Consider the following 18,316-nt stretch of genomic DNA (forward strand, 5'->3'; position numbering starts at 1 on the left):
TGACCTCAAATAAACCTGGCATTCCTATGTGTAAAACTCCAGTTATAACATATATTGAATTGCCAGACACATGGGTGGGAGGTTGAGGTAGATTATCAGAACTAGAGGATGTTATAAACCGAGTGCTTGTGCCCTGCAGAACTCCTATGTTGAAGCCTTATCCCCAGTGTTCTGGTACTGGGGGGGAGGCGGAGGTGTGGGAGGTAATCAGGCCATGGAAGTAGAGCTCTCATGAACGGGATTAGCACCTTTATAAAAGAGGCCCCAAAGAGCTTTCCAGCCCTCCTTCCATCATATGAGAACACAGTAAGAAGATGGGTACCTATGAACCAGGAAATGAAGCCGGCACTTATCAGACACCAGATCTGCAGGCACCTTTATCTCAGACTTCTTAGCCTCTTGAACTTTGAGAAATAAACTTTTGTTGTTCATAAATAACCCAGTTTCTGGTGTTTTTTTATAGGAGCCTAAATGGACTAAGAGAACTAAACAAACAGACATTTCTCAGAATATCTCTGCCCTAAAACACACCCAAGTACAAACACCTGCACATGCTCACACATAGAATATGAGCCTTGTAAATGAAAAGCCTTTAGACCATCCTATTTCCACTTAGTCACCATTTTATTTAGTTCATTCATGGCCTAGGTACTGTGAACAAAAGTCTCTGGCCTTCAGGAGCTCAACAATTCTGGGAGAGAGGGGGAAATCAATCAATAATTGTAACATACTGAAAAGCTGTACAACAGAGATTGCAAATATAGTGTATTAGGACAAAAATGGGCAGAATCCAGACTTCATAAATTTGATAGGAGCTAACTTCTAGAAGTACATGCAAGAGATAGGCCTACAAGAAGGTAGTAACAATCCAAGTACAGGAAACAGCGTGTACATACTGTGTTTGCCAGTGCACAAACTATCAACGGTGTGGTCTAGTATTAGTTTCCTACTGTTGCTATAACAAATTCCTACAAACTTAAAAAACACAATTTATTTTCTTACAGTCTCTAGGTCAGAAATCAGACATGGTCTCACAAGGCCAAACTCGAAGTACTGGCAGGGCCAATGTGTTCCTTTCTGGCAGCCCAGGGGAGAATCTGACTGCCGTTTCCAGCTTCTAGGGGCTACCCATATTCCTTGGCTTTTGGCCCCATTTCCAACCTCAAAGTCAGCAATAGCCTGTTGAGTCCATCTCAATCAGATCATTCTAATACTGACTCTTCTGTCTCCCAGATAATCCAGCAAAATCCCTTTATTTTAAAGTCAGCTGATTAGCAACCTCAATTCTATCTGAAACCTTAATTCCCTCTTGCACATAACATAACAGTCATAGGTCCTGAGGATTAAGATGTGGACATCTTTGGGGTACCATTATTCTGCCAACCTCAGATGGGAATAAGAGAAAATGAGGCGGGAAAGGCAGGTAGTGGCTAAATCAAGGATTACATGTGTCTTGCTAAGGATTTCGTCTTTAAATAACATGTTACCACTGAAGAGTGTTAAGGAGAAAGGTAACAGAGATGCACATTTAGGAAGATGGTGTAGAAGAGGCACTGTGTCGAAGAGAGGATGGAATAGGGTAGGACTCGAGAAAGGAGCCCATTTAGAATGGTTGCGCAGTACATCCTGCTGCTGGGCATCTCCAGGGCTAGGAGTGAGGCAGAGGCGGCAGGGACTGGGCAGGAAGGATGAATTCTTAGAGAGATACTTAGGAGTTAGGATTGACTTGATGTGGTGGTAACTGACCTCAGTGGGTTAATTTTCTTATTTTGTGAAAAAGTAGATCATGGTTTCATTCACAAAAATGGTGAATTTTGAAGAGGAAGCAGGTCAGATTTTTTTGTTTTATAGTTGTTGTTTGGGGGAAAATAGTTCATGGTAGGTGGAGAGAATGGAGAGGTAGCCTATCCTTGCATGCAGTACCTCCTTCTACCTCATAACAGAACCTACAATTTTTCGCTGGGCACGTGGTTACCACATACAAACACTTTTCCCAGCCTTTCTAGACAAATACCAAATGATTTCATTTATGGAGTATAAAAACAAAGCAAAACAGAAGGAACAAAATAGCACTGGACTCAAAGACACTGAGAAGGGACCGGTGGTTACCAAGGACGAGGGGTTGGGGACGGCGGGGATGAGGGGGAAGGAGATTAAGAAGCACAATAATTCGCAATCACAACATAGGTTGGTCAAGGGGACAGCAGTACAGCACGGAGAATACAATTAATGAGTTTGTAACATCTTACTGCGTTGATAGACATTGACTGTACTTGAGGGGATGAGGATTTGATAATATGGGTAAATGTTGAACCACTGTGTTGTATATTGAAACCAACATAACATTGTATAGCAATGACACTTTAATCAAAAATTTTATTTAAAAAAGCTTCCCCAGTCTTTCTTGTAGCTAGTTGTGGTATATGACTCTTTTCTAGTTAACAAAGTATAACCAAAAGTGTTGAGTGGCAGCTCCTAAAAAACATTCTCAGAAGACAACTAGCACATACCCTTTGCTGCCTTCTTTGCTACTATCTCTGCCTGGCTGCTTAGCCTGTGTGTGGGCTAACTGGTGCTCCAGCGACTATCTCAGATCTAGAAGCTGAGAGTCAAACCCTATTGATGAAAGCTGGAGCTAAATACAAGAAAACTGGATCTCAAAATACCAAGGAGCTGCTATATCAGCCACAGATTGCCTACCATTAGGTCAGAGAGAAATAAGTATCTTATTAAAACTAATCCTAATTCATACAAGAGGATTCAATGGCCTTTACTTTACTCTTGCAAATGCCCACTGGCTCTCCAATGTTATTCAATGCTCATTGTGCTAAGTGTTATACCTTATCTTATTGAGTTCTCACATGAATCTTGAGAGGCGTATTTTATTAGTATGCCAATCTTTCAGTTGAAAAAGCTAAGGTTTTAAGATATTACATTGCAACTATTTACTACTCTGCCTTCCACCACAAAAAAAAAGTTTGTGACCATCATGCCAGGTAGAGGAAACGCAATGGACTAGAAACAGGAATAATGAAGAAGATGGGAGGGTGGTGAGGAGGAATAAGTTCATACTCTGAATCCCTCTGCTTTTATTTTTCAACCTCAAATTAAAATTCTTTGAAATTTCAAGAAAGATATTGTCACTTTTGCATCACTAATGTGCCTAGTTAACTTCACCTGGGCATAGATTGTAGTAGTTGCAAATGACCATTTCAGCAAAGAGAAAACAATATTTGGCCTAAAACTTCAAAAGTGAAGATCCATAAAGGAAAACCCAAAAGTTGGAAGGCCAAAAGGTAGTGTTAGAAGGGAAGGGAGGTGAACCCCATTCTCCAGTGGATAAAGATTTTACTCTTTATCTCAAAGTGATTCAGGAACTACAATTACATTTCCTAAGTGTATAAACTAAAACACTTCAAACTAAACACATACATTTTCTATGGCTTCCTCCTAAAACTCCATTAGATGACAGTAAAAGTTTTAAATAGACATAAACCCTTGTTATGGACTAAATTGTGCCCCCTGAAATTCATATGTTGACTGCCTAACCACTAGTATGACTGTATTTGGAGACAGGCCTTTAGGGAGGTGATTAAGGTTAAATGAGGTCATAAGAGTCATGGTCTAAATCAATAGGGCTGGTGTCCTTATAAGAAGAAGAGACACCAGGGATCTCTCTCTCTCCCTCTGTGCACATAGAGAAGAGGCCATGTGAGGACAGGGCAGAGCGAGAGGGCGACCTCTGCAAGCCAGAAAGAGTGTTTCTCACCAGAAACCCATCCTCAGGGCACCTTGATCTCAAACTTCCAGCCTCCAGAACTGTGAAAAAATAAATTCTGTTGTTTAAGCCCGTGGTACTTTGTTTTACGTCTACCTAGAAAAGAAGTGCTTTCAGTGTCCATGTTCAAGGGCACCAGATCATTTGTACCTGCAAGACTGTCTAATGTGTATCTTGCCTGAATTTTTCTAGGGAAGATTACACTAGACTTAGTGATTTAACCTATGAATCCTGTAGGAGTCACAGAATTACCTAAATTACTTAAATTTATATTTTAAATTTTATGACTTTTATTTATATCATCCTAAAAGTTTATATATTTATATAAAAGTTTATATATTTTTATAGCACTGTTTTTACTTAATCCAGTTAGAACTTCAAATTTTTTAAATATTCATTTCCTTCAGCAAATTTCATTCTAGTATTTTCCTCTCTGGGAGGAATATGTCAGATTAATGTGAAAATCAAGTTTTTAAATCTTACCTGTTAAGTCCATTTTCAAGTTCTCATCTCAGCCTGTAGTATAGTTGGGACTAGGATAATGACTTACAAAGTTTCTCTTCCTTACTTACACAGAAAAGGTAAATAATTTCCACTGAGATAAAATTTCCATCAACCTAAAGAGGAAGATTTCATCTGTGAGGTGTTCTATACTCAGACCTGTGAATGAAGCATTATTCATATACCATATATATTTTGAGTTCTGAGGAATCTGATCCTTCCTCATTTCTAAATATACTGAACAGAGTTAAAAACAGGTTAGTCTACTCAATAAACTGCAAGAGTGGTATTTAGTTGTAAATGTTCAGTGAGTTCAGATTATGTATAAAGCCTTTCTGGATTTTTCAGGATATAAACAACATTTTTAGTTAAATTATATTTATTATAATTTATTATCATAATTAGCACATTAACATTAGAGAAAAAAATCACACATCATTTTTTCAACTAAACTAGGAGAAGACACATGGAAGAAACAAAAACAATTAACCAAGATTTACAGGGGCAACAGTGCAATAAGGATTAGCAGCTAGGAAACTGAGAATTGCATGCTCCTTGAGGGACCTACTTCATATGATACTCACTAGCTGAAATCTCTCAGTATATACAGCAGTGATTTATTTGTTCAGGACTGGCTACGTGCACAGCCTAACTTCCATGAAATCTATTTTACTTTGCTGCCCAGGACTATAACTATGGTCTGTTTTCCAGCTTCTGAAATAACATATAGAGTACTTTTCATTCATCAGTATTAATTAAAGAGGTTTCTTTCAAACATTAAAATTGCATATATAATTCAGTTTAAATTCAAATAATTCGCTAATTCCATTCTACCCCCATTGGTTTGAGGGGATTTATTTTTCACCTGTCCCTGATATGATTATCTATTGCATCCAACCAAAATATGTAGCATAATACATTTTCCAGGTTTCATCACAAAGTTTTGAGCATAGTTTTATAAAAACATCACTTGATCCTACTGGGATATTCAAAAGTTCTACCAGAAATAATAAGTCCCATTATATTTAAGCATCTACTGTAGATAAGGATCCTTATCATCCTGTATTTCAATTTTCAAAGAATCTTCTTACTCTACATTCTAGAATCATATGAATAGAGCAGAGAGAGACCCTTTAATTGTCATCCAGTCCAAAACTTTCACACAAAAAATGTGGCCCAGGTTGTTGACATGCTCAGGGACACAAAGGTCGTAGCAAAGTCACAACTATAAATATGCAGTCAACAACTTTTTCACAAATGGCTAAGCCCATAACACTCTTGTTCGTATAGTTTCTGTATGGGCTTCCTTGTAAGAGAAAATGAAAACATTGTTGAAGCATGAGATGGCCCATTATTCTATCCTTTTAGTCATCATTTATCCAAAGCCTACTGACAGCCTGTCACAAACGAAATCTCAGGGCTCAAGTTTTCCTGGCTCAAATTAAGATTAAAGATTCGGTATTAGAATGATATTTTGCATCTAGAAGATAAAGCTGCAGACAACTGGAATTAAACTGGTATTTAAACCAGCCCTAAGTCAGCTGAGGGAGCACTGGGAAAAAGAGGAGAACAGAAAGGTACCTGCATCTACCAAATGTCAGACAAGCTCACTCCTTCCTCTCCACTACTTGTGGATTAGAAAGAATAATAGAAAACTAAGCTTGCTGACGCATCCTGAGTTGATCTGGCATGAATTTCTGACAGCATGTATCAAACTGAAATATCTCAGTTCTCAAATAAAGGGTACAATTAAAGATTTATGCTGAATTTTTCTGGGGAAAAAATGTATTTCATGTGTAAGTAATTTCTACCATATTTTGAGAGCAAGAAATGTATATAGTGAGTGTGAAAGTCGCTTCATAACTCCAGGCAAAGGAAAAGTCATGTTCTTTTTCTTTTATAAAATTAAATCTCATCCTAAACCACCACTCATCAGGTTGATGGAAATTAATCTCAGTCAGTACTGGGGCCATATACCAGTCCCAGGGTAAAAACTTAAGGCTTTACACAGTCAAGAATACTTAGGGGCAACCCTCTGATCTTCGGTCTAGATTGATCACTGCTAATAGGCCCTCTGTCTAAGACCACAGGGTCCCTTGCAGGAAGGTGGCGCTGCTGCTTTTTGAAACTTGCCTTCCAGCTGGAACTGGAGCTCTTTATCAAGGCTAGGATCCCAGGAAGAAAGGTTCAGATATCCACTGGACCACAAGGCCATTCCACACTGAGAACAGGCCACAGCCCCAGGAGGTTACAAGGGAACAGCACAGAGGGGCTGGACTCTGGCTTGCCACTCCATAGAACCCTCCCTCCCCAAAGAAATGTCTCTTTGAGCCTCCGCAGCCGACTCTCCCTCCTGGGCTCTTGCCTCTTCCCTGCTTTCTGAGACCACTTGGCATAAGCCCTTCAATGAGTTCAGGCTTTAAAACACAAGGCAGTTGTACTTCTGTTTGGTCTTGCTAAACAAAAACTTGAAGAGATAAAGCAGAAAAGCATTCTTGGAAAAGGACAGGAAAACAGAACAAAAGGAAAATCAATATTTCAATAAATTAACCTACCACATGTGTCTATTGTAAAGTGTCATTTTTGCAAAATTATTTGAAAGTAGATACAACAGAGACCACCTTTTCCACCCCTTTCTCATTTCTGAAGTAAGTCTCCTGCAGGCACAAGTTTAAGGCAATTTGTGATTGAACTCAGGCCAATAAGCATCCTTGGGCAGTTTCTAGACAAATGGTTGTCTGTACCAGTTGGGGAGCATCTTCACTAACGTTATGCTCTTGGTTATCAGTTTTAGGCTGTACAAGCGATTACCATATGTCCCCTCTGTCAGTGAATGGCATCATCATCCAAATAAGGTTGTTATATGTCTTTTGTTTTGACAGCTGCCTCGCCACCAGTTCTACACTTTTCAGACATGCTGAACTGCTTGCAGTTCTCCTAAAAGTCATGCTTTCAGGGCTGCAAGCCTTTGCACATGTGCCTCCTTCTTCCTAAAAGAATGTTCCACAGCCTTCTTTATATTATGGTGCACACAAAAAAGGATAACATTTGTACAACACGTAAGAATGAATTGGAAAGGACTTGAAGTTGTTTATATGGGCCTGTTGAAATAATTCAGTAGAGAAGATATCTAATAAGGTATCAAAATTTTTCATGAGAAACATTGGCCTGCTCATTTAAATGTAACTTTTTCTTTTTACTTTAAAATAATTCCAAACTTAGAAAAGAGCTGCAACAATAATGGTACAAATTCCATTTTTTCCTGTAGAGTTGAGAGTAAACTGCCAACATGATGCCTCACTGCCTGCGCTAAAATTTTAGTGTATAATTGCTACAAACAAGGACATACTCCTACATGGCCACAATACAATTATCACAATCAGGAAATTAACACTGACCCACTAATATCAACTAATCCACAAGCCCTGTTCAAGTTCTGACAATTATCCCACTAATGTGAAAGGACCACATGTTGCATTTAGCAGTTCTGTCTCTTTAGTCTCCTTCTGTCTATAAAAGTACCTCAACCTTGAGATATAAAGAAAGAAGTTCAGTGGGCTAGAAGAGGAGTACACAGGTGGAGATTTCTTGAACTGATGCAAAATAACTTCAAATTCCATCAAACTTTTCATATCAGGAATTTTAAAATAACGAAGAAGCTCTTACTCACTGGCTCTGCTATAATAGTTATCTTGTAGTTACCCTGAGGTCCCATGGAAAGTGTATCTCAGCTGTAGAAACAAAAGTAGCTGATATATATGAAGATAATAATTCAGGGCCACCATCCCAAGTTTTGACCACCAGGAACCCCAGCCCAACCCCTTTGTTCCATCTTCCGGACCAGCTATACACTATACTCATTGGATTCTTAGATCACTATGTGTTCCATTGACTCCACAGTCCTGTGTCCTCCCTCAAACGGCATCTGAAACAGATGTCCAGCTATCAGATGACTCCCTTGGGCTACACTCAGCATCTTGCACTGGGACTGCAAATGCCAGCTATCTTTCAAAATATTTATTTGCAGGGGTGATAGGGCTTGTGGTTACATGCTGCTCCATTATGGATACACTGTTAGGACTTCAGCATAGAGATGCTCTTGGTACTGTTCCCAGGTTATACTGAGTATATCAAGAGTTTAGGGGATTAACATCTCCTGTACACCTATAATCCATTTGAGATACACTGATTGGATATTTCTGGCTTTTTCTTTCCCTCTCTGCCTTGATAACTCTTCTGATTTCAGAATTCAGTTTGGAGGTGCATTCAGAATCATTCATTCATTCAATTAACAAATATTTAGAAATAGAAATTAAGAAAACAATCCTATTTACAACTGCATTAGAAAGAATAAATAACCTAGGAATTAATTTAACCAAGGAGGTGAAAGACCTGTACACTGAAAATTACAAGCCATTATTGAAAGAAACTGAAGAAGACACAAATGGAAAGTTATTTCATGTTCACAGATTGAAAGAGTATTATTAATATGTCCCATATGCTAGAGAAGAATAAAACATTAGAAAAAAATCAAAGAAACCAGGAGCTGGTTCTTTAAGAAAATAAAATACATAAACTCCAAGCCAGACTTGTCAAGAAAAAAAGAGTATACACACATGAACAAAATCAGAAATGAAGAAGGAATAATCACAATGGACACTGCAGAAATACAAAGAACTATTAGAGAATTCCATGAAAAATTATATGCTGATAAATTGGACAACTTAGAAGAAATGGAAAACTTCCTACAAAACACAACCTTCCAAGATGGACCCAGAAAGAAACAGAAAATCTGAACAGACCAATTACCAGCAATGAAATTGAACTGTTAATCAAAAAACTCCCCCAAAACAAAACTCCATATCCAGATGGCTTCACAACCAAATTCTACCAAACACTTAAAGAAGAGCTAATACTCATCCTCTTAAAGCATTCCAAAAAGTAGAAGGAGAGAGAATACTTCCAAACTCATTCTATGAAGCCAGCATGACTCTATACCAAAGCAAGAGAAAGACACTACAGAAAAAGAAAATTGTAGACCAATATTCTTGATGAACATAGATGCAAAAATCCCCAACAAAATATTAGCAAACCAAATCCAAAAATACATCAGAAAGATCATCCATCATGACCAAATGGGATTTAATCCAAGGATGTAAGGTGGTACAATATTTGTAAATCAATTGGTATCATATACCACATTTAAAAAAAAGAATAAAAAACATATGATCATCTCAATAGATGCTGAAAATGCATTTGACAAAATTCAACATCCATTTATGATAAAAACTCTGAACAAAATGGGTATAGAATGTACATACCTCAACATAATAAAGGCCACATATGACAAACCTACAGATAATATCATACTTAATAATGAAAAGCTGAAAGCTTGTCCTCTAAGATTGAGAACAAGACAAAGATGTCCACTCTCACCACTTTTATTCAACCTAGTACTGGAGGTTCTAGCCACAGCAATCAGACAACACAGAGAGATAAAAGGCATGCAAATTGGTAAGGAAGAAGTTAAACACTCACTATATGCAGATGACATGACAGTATACATAGAAAACCCTAAAGAATCCACCAAAAAACTACTAGAACTAATAACTGAATTCGACAAAGTTGCAGGATATGAAATTAATACTCATAAATCTGTTGCACTCCTATATACTAACAACAAACTAGAAGAAAGAGAAATGAGGAAAACAACTCCATTTACAATTGCATCAAAAAGAATAAAATCCCTAGAAATAAACCTAACCAAAGAGGTGAAAGACCTATACCCTAAAAATTACAAGACACTCATAAGAGAAATTAAAGAAGACACCAATAAATGGAAATACATCCCATGCTCATGGATAGGAAGAATTAATATTGTCAAAATGGCCATCTGCCCAAAGCAATTTACAGATCCAGTGCAATCCCTATCAAAATACCAACAGCATTCTTCAGTGAACTAGAACAAAGAGTTCTAAAATTGATATGGAACCACACAAGACTCCAAATAGCCCAAGCAATCCTGAGAAAGAAGAACAAAGCTGGGGGGATTATGCTCCCCAACTTCAAGCTCTACTACAAAGCTACAGTAATCAAAACAATTTGGTACTGGCAGGAGAACAGACCCATAGATCAATAGAACAGAATAGACAGCCTAGATATAAACCCACACATCTACAGTCAACTAATATACGATAAAGGAGCCAGGAATATACAATGGGGAAAGACAGCCGCTTCAACAATTGGTGTCAGCAAAACTGGAGAGCTACATGTAAGAGAATGAAACTGGATTATTGTCTAACTCCATATCCAAAAGTAAACTGGAAATGGAACAAAGACCTGAATGTAAGTCATGAAACCATTAAAACTCTTGGAAAGAAACACAGGCAAAAATCTCTTGAATATAAGCATAAGCAATTTTCTCCTGGACACATCTCCTCAGGCAAAGAAAACAAAATAAAAAATGAAGAATTTCAATACAATCCCTATCAAAATTTCAATGGCATTTTTCAAAAAAATAGAGCAAACAATCCTAAAATTTATATGAAACCATAAAAGACCACAAATAGCCAAAACAATCTCAAGAAAGAAGAACAAAGCTGAAAACATCACAATTCCTGACTTCAAACTATATTACAAAGTTATAGTAATCAAAACAGTATGAGTGGCATAAAGATAGACATACAGATCAAGAGAACAGAGTAGAATCAAGAAACAAGCCCATGCATGTATGGTCAATTGATTTACAGCTCTTTTAATTAATAAAAGAGCCAAGAATATACAATGGGGAGAGAATAGTCCTTTCAATAAATGGTACTGGGAAAACTGGACAGCCACATGCAAAAGAATGAAATTGGATCACTATCTTACACCATTAACAAAAATCAACTCAAAATGGATTAAAGGCTTGTACCATAAACTCCTAGAAGAAAACACAGGCACTAAGCTCCTTGACATCAGTCTTTGCAATGATTTTTTGTGTTTGATGCCAAAGGGAAAAAAAAAAAAAGAGGGACTACATCATACTAAAGAGCTTCTTCATAGTAAATCAATAACATAAACATCAATCTTCAGAATGGGAGAAAATATTCTCAAATCATACATCTGTTAAGAGGTTAAAATTCAAAATATATACAGAACTTATACAACTCAATAGAAAAAACAAACAATCCAATTTAAAAATTCAGATCCTTTGCCACTTTTCCAAAGACATACAAATAGCCAAATAGCCAACAGGCACATAGAAAGGTGCTCAACATCACTAATCACCATGGAAATACAAATCAAAACCACAATGAACTATTATTACCTCACATCTATTAGAATGGCTAATAACAAAACAAGAAATATTAAATGTTGGTGAGAATGTGGAATAACAGGAACTCTTGTTCCTGTTGGTGGGAATATAAAATGGTACAACCACTATGGAAAACAGTATGGAGAGTCCTCAAAAAATTAAAAACAGAACTACCATATGATCAACAATTCCACTTCTGGATATTTATCTGAAGGAAACAAAATCACCCTCTCAAAAAGATTCCTCCAACCCCATGTTCACTGCAGCATTATTTACAATAGCCAAAATATGGAAACAATCTAAGTGTCCATCAGTGGATGAACTAATAGAGAAAATGTGGTGTGTATATATATATATATATATATACACACACACACATAGAATATTTTTCAGCCATAAAAAAGAGAGAAATCATGCCATTTGAGATAATGTGGATGGACCTTGAAAGCATTATGCTAAGTGAAATAGATCACAGAGAGGAAAACAAATTTTGTATGATCTCACTTATATGTGAAATCTAAGAAAAAAAGAAACAGAGAACAGACTGGTGGTTGATAGACCCAGGAAGTGGGAGAGAGGGCCAAATGGGTGAAGGTGATGAAAAGGTACAAACTTCCAGTTATAAGATAAATAAGTCGTGGGGATGTAAAGTGTAGTGTGGTGACTATAGTTTACAATACTGTATTGTATACCCAAAAGCTGTAAGAGTAGATCTTAAAAGTTCTCTTCACACACAAAAAAATTTCAACTATGTGTGGTAATGGATATTAACTAAACTTATTGTGGTAATCATTTTGCAATATATACATATATTAATCATCATGTTGTACACCTAAAACAGTGTTATACATCGATTACATATCAATAGAAAACTTTAAAAAGAAATATTTAAGGAATGTCTACTAGGTACCCTGTTAAGTTCTGGGACTGCAGAACTGAACAAGTCAGATAAAGCCTTGATCTCAAGGATTTTTACAGTTGGTGGAGAGCAGACAATTAAAAAAACACAAAGAACTTAAGGAATGATAGGTGCTCAAACATAAATGACAAGAAGCGAGCCATGTGAAGATCCAGGGGAAGAACATTTCAGGCAGAGAAAACAGCTAGTTTAAAGGTCCCAAGGAAGAAAGAAGACCAGTAGGCTAGAAATTACTGACAGAGAAGAGTGGTAGGAAATGAGGGCAAAAATCTGGCAAAGCCAAATTGTGCAAGCCTTGTAAGCCAGGCAAACAAATTTAGATCTTAAGAGCAACTGAAACAATTGGAGGATTTTAAACAAGGAAATAACACAATGTGATGGTCGTAAAACTTAAAAGATGACTAAATTATGGACTGCAGGATACAAGCAGGAAAACCAGTAGAGGTCTACTGTAACAGTCCAGTGAAGAGATACTAACGTATAGGATTAGGCTAGTAGTAGGAGATGTGAAAGGAATGACAAATTCAAATACACTGTGGGGCAGAATCAAAAGTAACTGACTGATAGACTTGATAATAGAGTGTACGAGGCCAGGAGTAATCTAGAATGGTTCATAGGCTTGTGGCTTGAGCAACTGGGTGGATAGCAATTCCATTTACTGAAATTTGTAAGACTAAGAGATGAGACAGGACTGTGGGTGAAAATCATGAGTTCTGTTTCGGACATATTAAGTCTGAAATCCCTGTTAGGCATCTAAGAGTTGTTAAGTAGGCAATTGGACACAGGAAGTCCGAAGATCAGGAAAGGGTCAGGGCCAAAGATATAAATTTGGAAGCAATCTGCACACAGTATTTAAAGACATAAGACAAGATGACATAACAGTGTGCAGATAGAGAAAGTACCTATAGACAAAGTCCCCAGGCACTCCAACATTTAAAAGTTTAATGGAGGAAAAAACAAAACAAAACAAAATAGCAGTAGACACAAAGTCACTGAGAAGTGACTGGTGGTTGCCATGGGGGAGGGGGAGGATGGGTTGGGGGAAGGAGAGGATGGATTGCAGCAGGGGGGAGGGGGAATACAAAAATTCTCAATCATAATATAAGTTGGTCACAGGGATGGTAGTATAGCATGGAAAATATAGCTTACAATTCTGTAACATCTTTCTATGTTGATAGTAACTGCACTAGTTGGGGTGAGGCTTTAATAATGTGGGTAACTGGCAAACTACTGTGTCATGTAATTGAAACTAATATAAGATTGTATGTCAACTATATACTTTAATTTTTAAAAAGTTTACTACAAGATAATCTACTGTGAGATTTGCTTTGGCCTGCTGGGGGGCCCTGCTTATTTTTCTAACTTTACCCAGGCACTGCTTTTCTCCCTCCAGCCCTAATCAAGTGATTTGCAACCTGGGCAATTTAGCAAGCAAGCCCAAAACAACCTAGTAAAAACAGGAAGAATTTCATCTTGAAAATAAGATTGCATTTTAAAACCCAATTAGTTAAAAAGTAAGTTTCTTAACATACTCTTTAACAAACAGACAATATCTCAGCCCACCTTGGGAGCAAAGCAGGCAATCTTGAGTGATATGCTCCCAGACCAAGAAGTTGCTATCCCGAGAGGAAATCAGAGCAGTAAATTTCTTATAAATAACCCAGAAGACTAATAAGAAACTTAATGTCTCTTCAAAGAGAAACATTGTGGGACCACTTAGCAGGTGTGCATCCCTAGCCCTTTGTCTCTCAACTGCCTATAAAACCCCTAGACAACGCACCACCCCGGGGCTCTCTTGTCCCCTCCTGGCATGAGCCAGGAGCCCTGTCCTCTCACTTTATCTCTAAATAAAAGCCTCTGCCTTGCTTTCCTAAAAAAAAAATAAACAAATAAAATAAATAAATAAATTTTACTAGAGGAAAAGGAGAATAAAGAGGAAGAAGATGAGGTAAAACATAAATGAGACTGAGAAACAGCAGCAAGTTGCAGGGGTAGGTGAACTAGGACAGTGTGATATCTTGGGAGCCAAAACAAGAAAGTATTTCAAGAATGAGGGCTGTTGTAACTGAATACCATAGACTGGTGGCTTAACAACAGAAATGTATTTCTCCCAGTTCTGGAGGTTGGAAATCTGAAATCAGGGTGCAGCATGGTTGGGTGCTAAGTGAGGGCCCTTCTTCCTGGTACATGGCCTTTTCCCTGTATCCTCACATGGCTGAGAGACAGAGAAACAGAGTTCTGATCTCTTTATCCCATTATAAGGGCACCAATCCTATCACAGGGGTTCCACTCTCATGACATATATAACCCTAATTTCTTCCCAAAGGCCCCACTTCCAAAAACCATCAAACTGGGAATTAGGATTTCCACATATGACTTTGAAGGAGGACACAAACATTCAGTCTACAGCAGATTGTGATAATCTAAAAGAGAGACAATAACAAGTGCTGGGGAAGATGTGGAAAAACTGGAACCATCATACAATGCTCATGCAAATGTAAAATGACAGAACACTGTCTGGAGGTTCTTTGAAAGTTTAAACATAGAGTTAACATATGACCAGAAATCCCACTCCTAGGTATAAATCCAAAGGAAATGAAAACATATGTCCACATAAAAACTTGAACACAAGTGTTCAGAGCATATTCATAAGAACTCCAACATGGAAACACTCTAAATGGATATCAAATGATGAATGGATAAACAAAATGCTGCATATCCATGCAATGGGATATTATTTGACAGTACAAAGAAATTAAGTATTGTACATGGTACAACATGGATGAAGCCTGAAAACATTTTGCTAGGTGAAAGGGAAGTCAGACACAAAAGATCACATATTACATGATTCCATTTATAAAATTTCCAGAATGGACAAATCTATAGAAACAGAAAGTAGATTGGTGGTTGCCTAAGGCTAGGATAGGGAAGGAGAGGGAAATGAGGAATGACTACTAATGGGTACAGGGTTTCTTTTAGGGGGTGGAAATATACTATCATTAGACTGTGGTAATGGCTACACAACCCTGTGAATATACTTAAAATATCCAATTGTCCAATTTCAGTGGGTGGATTGTATGGCATGTAAATTATATCTCAATACAGCTGTTTAAAAAAATAAGGGAGAGGTCACTGGTGAGAGACAGCTAAGATCAGAATGAGTAGAGACCATTGGATTGGGTACCATAAAGGTCATTTGTGACCTTGAGAAATAAATGTTTAGCGGAGTGATGAAGATGGAGAAAGAAAGCAAACGGCGCAGGCTGAGGGGGAATGGAAAGTGAGGAAGCGGCATCAGAGAAGTTTGGTTGTAAAGGGCTGCAGAGAAATGGGGTAATGGCTGCAGAGGGATATGGAATAAACAGAAGGTTTGTTTTCACGGAATGAGAAACAGTAGAGCATGTTTGTTGATGGGAATGAATCAATACAGAGGGAGAAATTTATAATAGAGAAAATGTTTGTTGTTGACTCAAAGTCCTTAAAAAGGGGATAGAATAAAAAGCACAACTGGAAAGGCTGGCATGCATTCATTTCAACAGGGGAGGAGGCAGGGGGCCTAGGCCCAGATGTCATTAGACCGCAGACAGGGTTAGGAAGATAAGAGAGGGGCTGCTATTTCCTCAAGAGGCCTGAAGCAAAGTGATCAACTTAGGGTCAGGACAAAGAAAGGTTTTATATTGCTGTAAAATGAAATTACCACCCCCTCACACACACCCCAAACACAGCAGCTCATTAGATCATGTTTTCCTCTCAGCTTCCTGGCCTTTTATCTTTGCCCAGAATCCAGTTCTTGAATTTGGCATCATTTGCTTTTGGAGATGCTAGAAATTTTTAAGACCAGTAAGTCCAGGCTCCTTTGTGTTTAACCATCTTTCCTTTAACATTTCTCTCTACTCTCAACATTTTACTATGAGCAAAAACTGCAAGAAGAAACCAGTCCGCATCTTCTGCATTCCGCCTGGAAATTCCTTAGCTAAATCACCCAGTCCTTCATGGACGTCTGATACCTTCCACATCAACACAGCGGACAGCACCGTGAAACTCTCTGCCTCTACAGAAGAAGATCCTCTTTCCTTCGGTTCCCACTAGTATTTTCCTCACTTCCTTTTAAGCTTTTACCTAGTCTCCCGAAAGGCCTTGAGGCTTCTCCTAACAGACACTTCAATTTTTCTTTAACATTCTCCTCAAAGTCCTTCCAGCTTCTGCCTACTGCCTGGTTCCCAAACCACTCCTACATTTTTAGGTCTTTGCTATAGAGGAATTCCACTTTCAAGTACCAAGATCTTTATTGTTACTTATGACAAATTACTCCCAAACTTAGCAGCTTAAAACAATAAATGTTACCTCATAGTTTCTGTGCATCAAGAATTCACAAGTGGCCTCACTGGGTGACTTTGGGTCTCGCTGGGGGTTGTCATGAAGATGCCAGCCAGGGCGGAAGGATCTGCTTCCCGGGCAGCTCACGCACGTGGCTCTTAGCAGTTGGCCCCACTTCCTTGCCACTGGGCCCTGCCCACGGGGAGGCTTTTTACACGGGGCTGGCTTCTCCCAGAGTGGGAGATTCGAGAGAGGAGAAGAGCGAGGGAGGCCACGGTGCTTTTTATGACCTTGTCTCAGAAGTCACACGTGGCCATTTTTTTTTCAGCTTTGTTGAGGTATAACTGACAAATAAAACTGTAATATATTTACGGTGTATAATGTGATGATTTTATAGATATATACACATTCACCGTCACTTCTGCCATATTAGTTTGCTTAAAATGAATCACTAGGTCCAGCCCATACTCAAGGGGAGGGAAATTAAGCTCTGCTGCTTGAAAGGAGTATTATCGGAGAATTTGTGGACATATTTTAAGCTACCATAAGGAGGAATGAAGAAGGATTCTGGAGCTAAAAGATAAGAAATTGCCATTTCTAAGAGTGGGAAGTGAATGTAAGACTTCTAGAAAATTTAGTAGGAATTTCAGGAAATTTGGACTTCCCACTTCAGACGTCTGATAATGAGTTTAAAAGATCAACTAGCCCCCTGAACTCACTGGCTAAGTCAGGTGCCTCTCTCACAGGCAGCACCCCCTGGTTACCCCTATTATTGCTCTGGCAGGCAGATTTGCAGTAGTTGTCTGCTTGTCAATTTCCCCCACTAAACCATGAGCCTTTCAATGTGAACTATCCCTCACACGACAGGCATTCAATGAATAGTGGTAAAATAATTAAATCTGTTTCAAACTCCTGCTTTAGGCAAGAAAAGAAGAGGTAGAAGGTGAAAAAGGAAGCCACGACGTAACACGGAAAAAAGGGGTGCGCAAAAATAATGGGGCAGATGGGCACTTGAAGGGTGACAACATAACCTGGAAAGAGAGAAATAGCATTAAATTTGCCAAAGAATCTAGTTTATTATCACTGTACCTCCAGTTCTCAAGGTCTGCCCCTAGCCCAGATTCAGTCTGGGTCTGCACGCCTCCCAATCCGGGCTTCCAGACCCAATTCTAATAAAACACGGGGGGAGGCTTGTATTAGTTTTCTATCATTGCATAACAGATTGCCTCAAACCTAGTGGCTAAAACAACACAAATTTATCATCTTACAGTTCTGTAGGTGAGAAGTCTGAGGCTGGTTTCATTGGGCTAAAATTAAGTTGCCAGGAGGGCTGCATTCTCTTCTGGAGGAGCCTCTAAAGGAGAAACCGCTTCCTTCTAGAGGCCGCCCGCATTCCTTGGCTCACAGTCCCCTGCCTCCATCTTCAAAGCCAGCAATGGTGAGTCTAGTTCCTTTCACACTTCAGATTTCTCCTGCTCCTTCTTTCGTTGTCCCATCCCGCTAT

At 38.5% G+C, this 18,316-nt stretch overlaps 1 protein-coding gene across 1 annotated transcript in view; it reads right to left on the minus strand.

Moving 5' to 3' along the window:
* KLHL3 (kelch like family member 3) overlaps positions 1-18,316 on the minus strand; it is a 157,093-nt gene extending 138,777 nt beyond the window's left edge. The window contains exon 1 of the mRNA XM_037015909.2: positions 16,840-18,316. Within this exon, the coding sequence (XP_036871804.1) occupies positions 16,840-16,844 (5 nt within the window). The 5' untranslated portion in view covers positions 16,845-18,316. The remainder of the gene's footprint in view (positions 1-16,839) is intronic.

The sequence above is a fragment of the Manis javanica genome, chromosome 14 (genome assembly GCF_040802235.1).
Source record: "Manis javanica isolate MJ-LG chromosome 14, MJ_LKY, whole genome shotgun sequence".
NCBI lineage: Eukaryota > Metazoa > Chordata > Mammalia > Pholidota > Manidae > Manis > Manis javanica.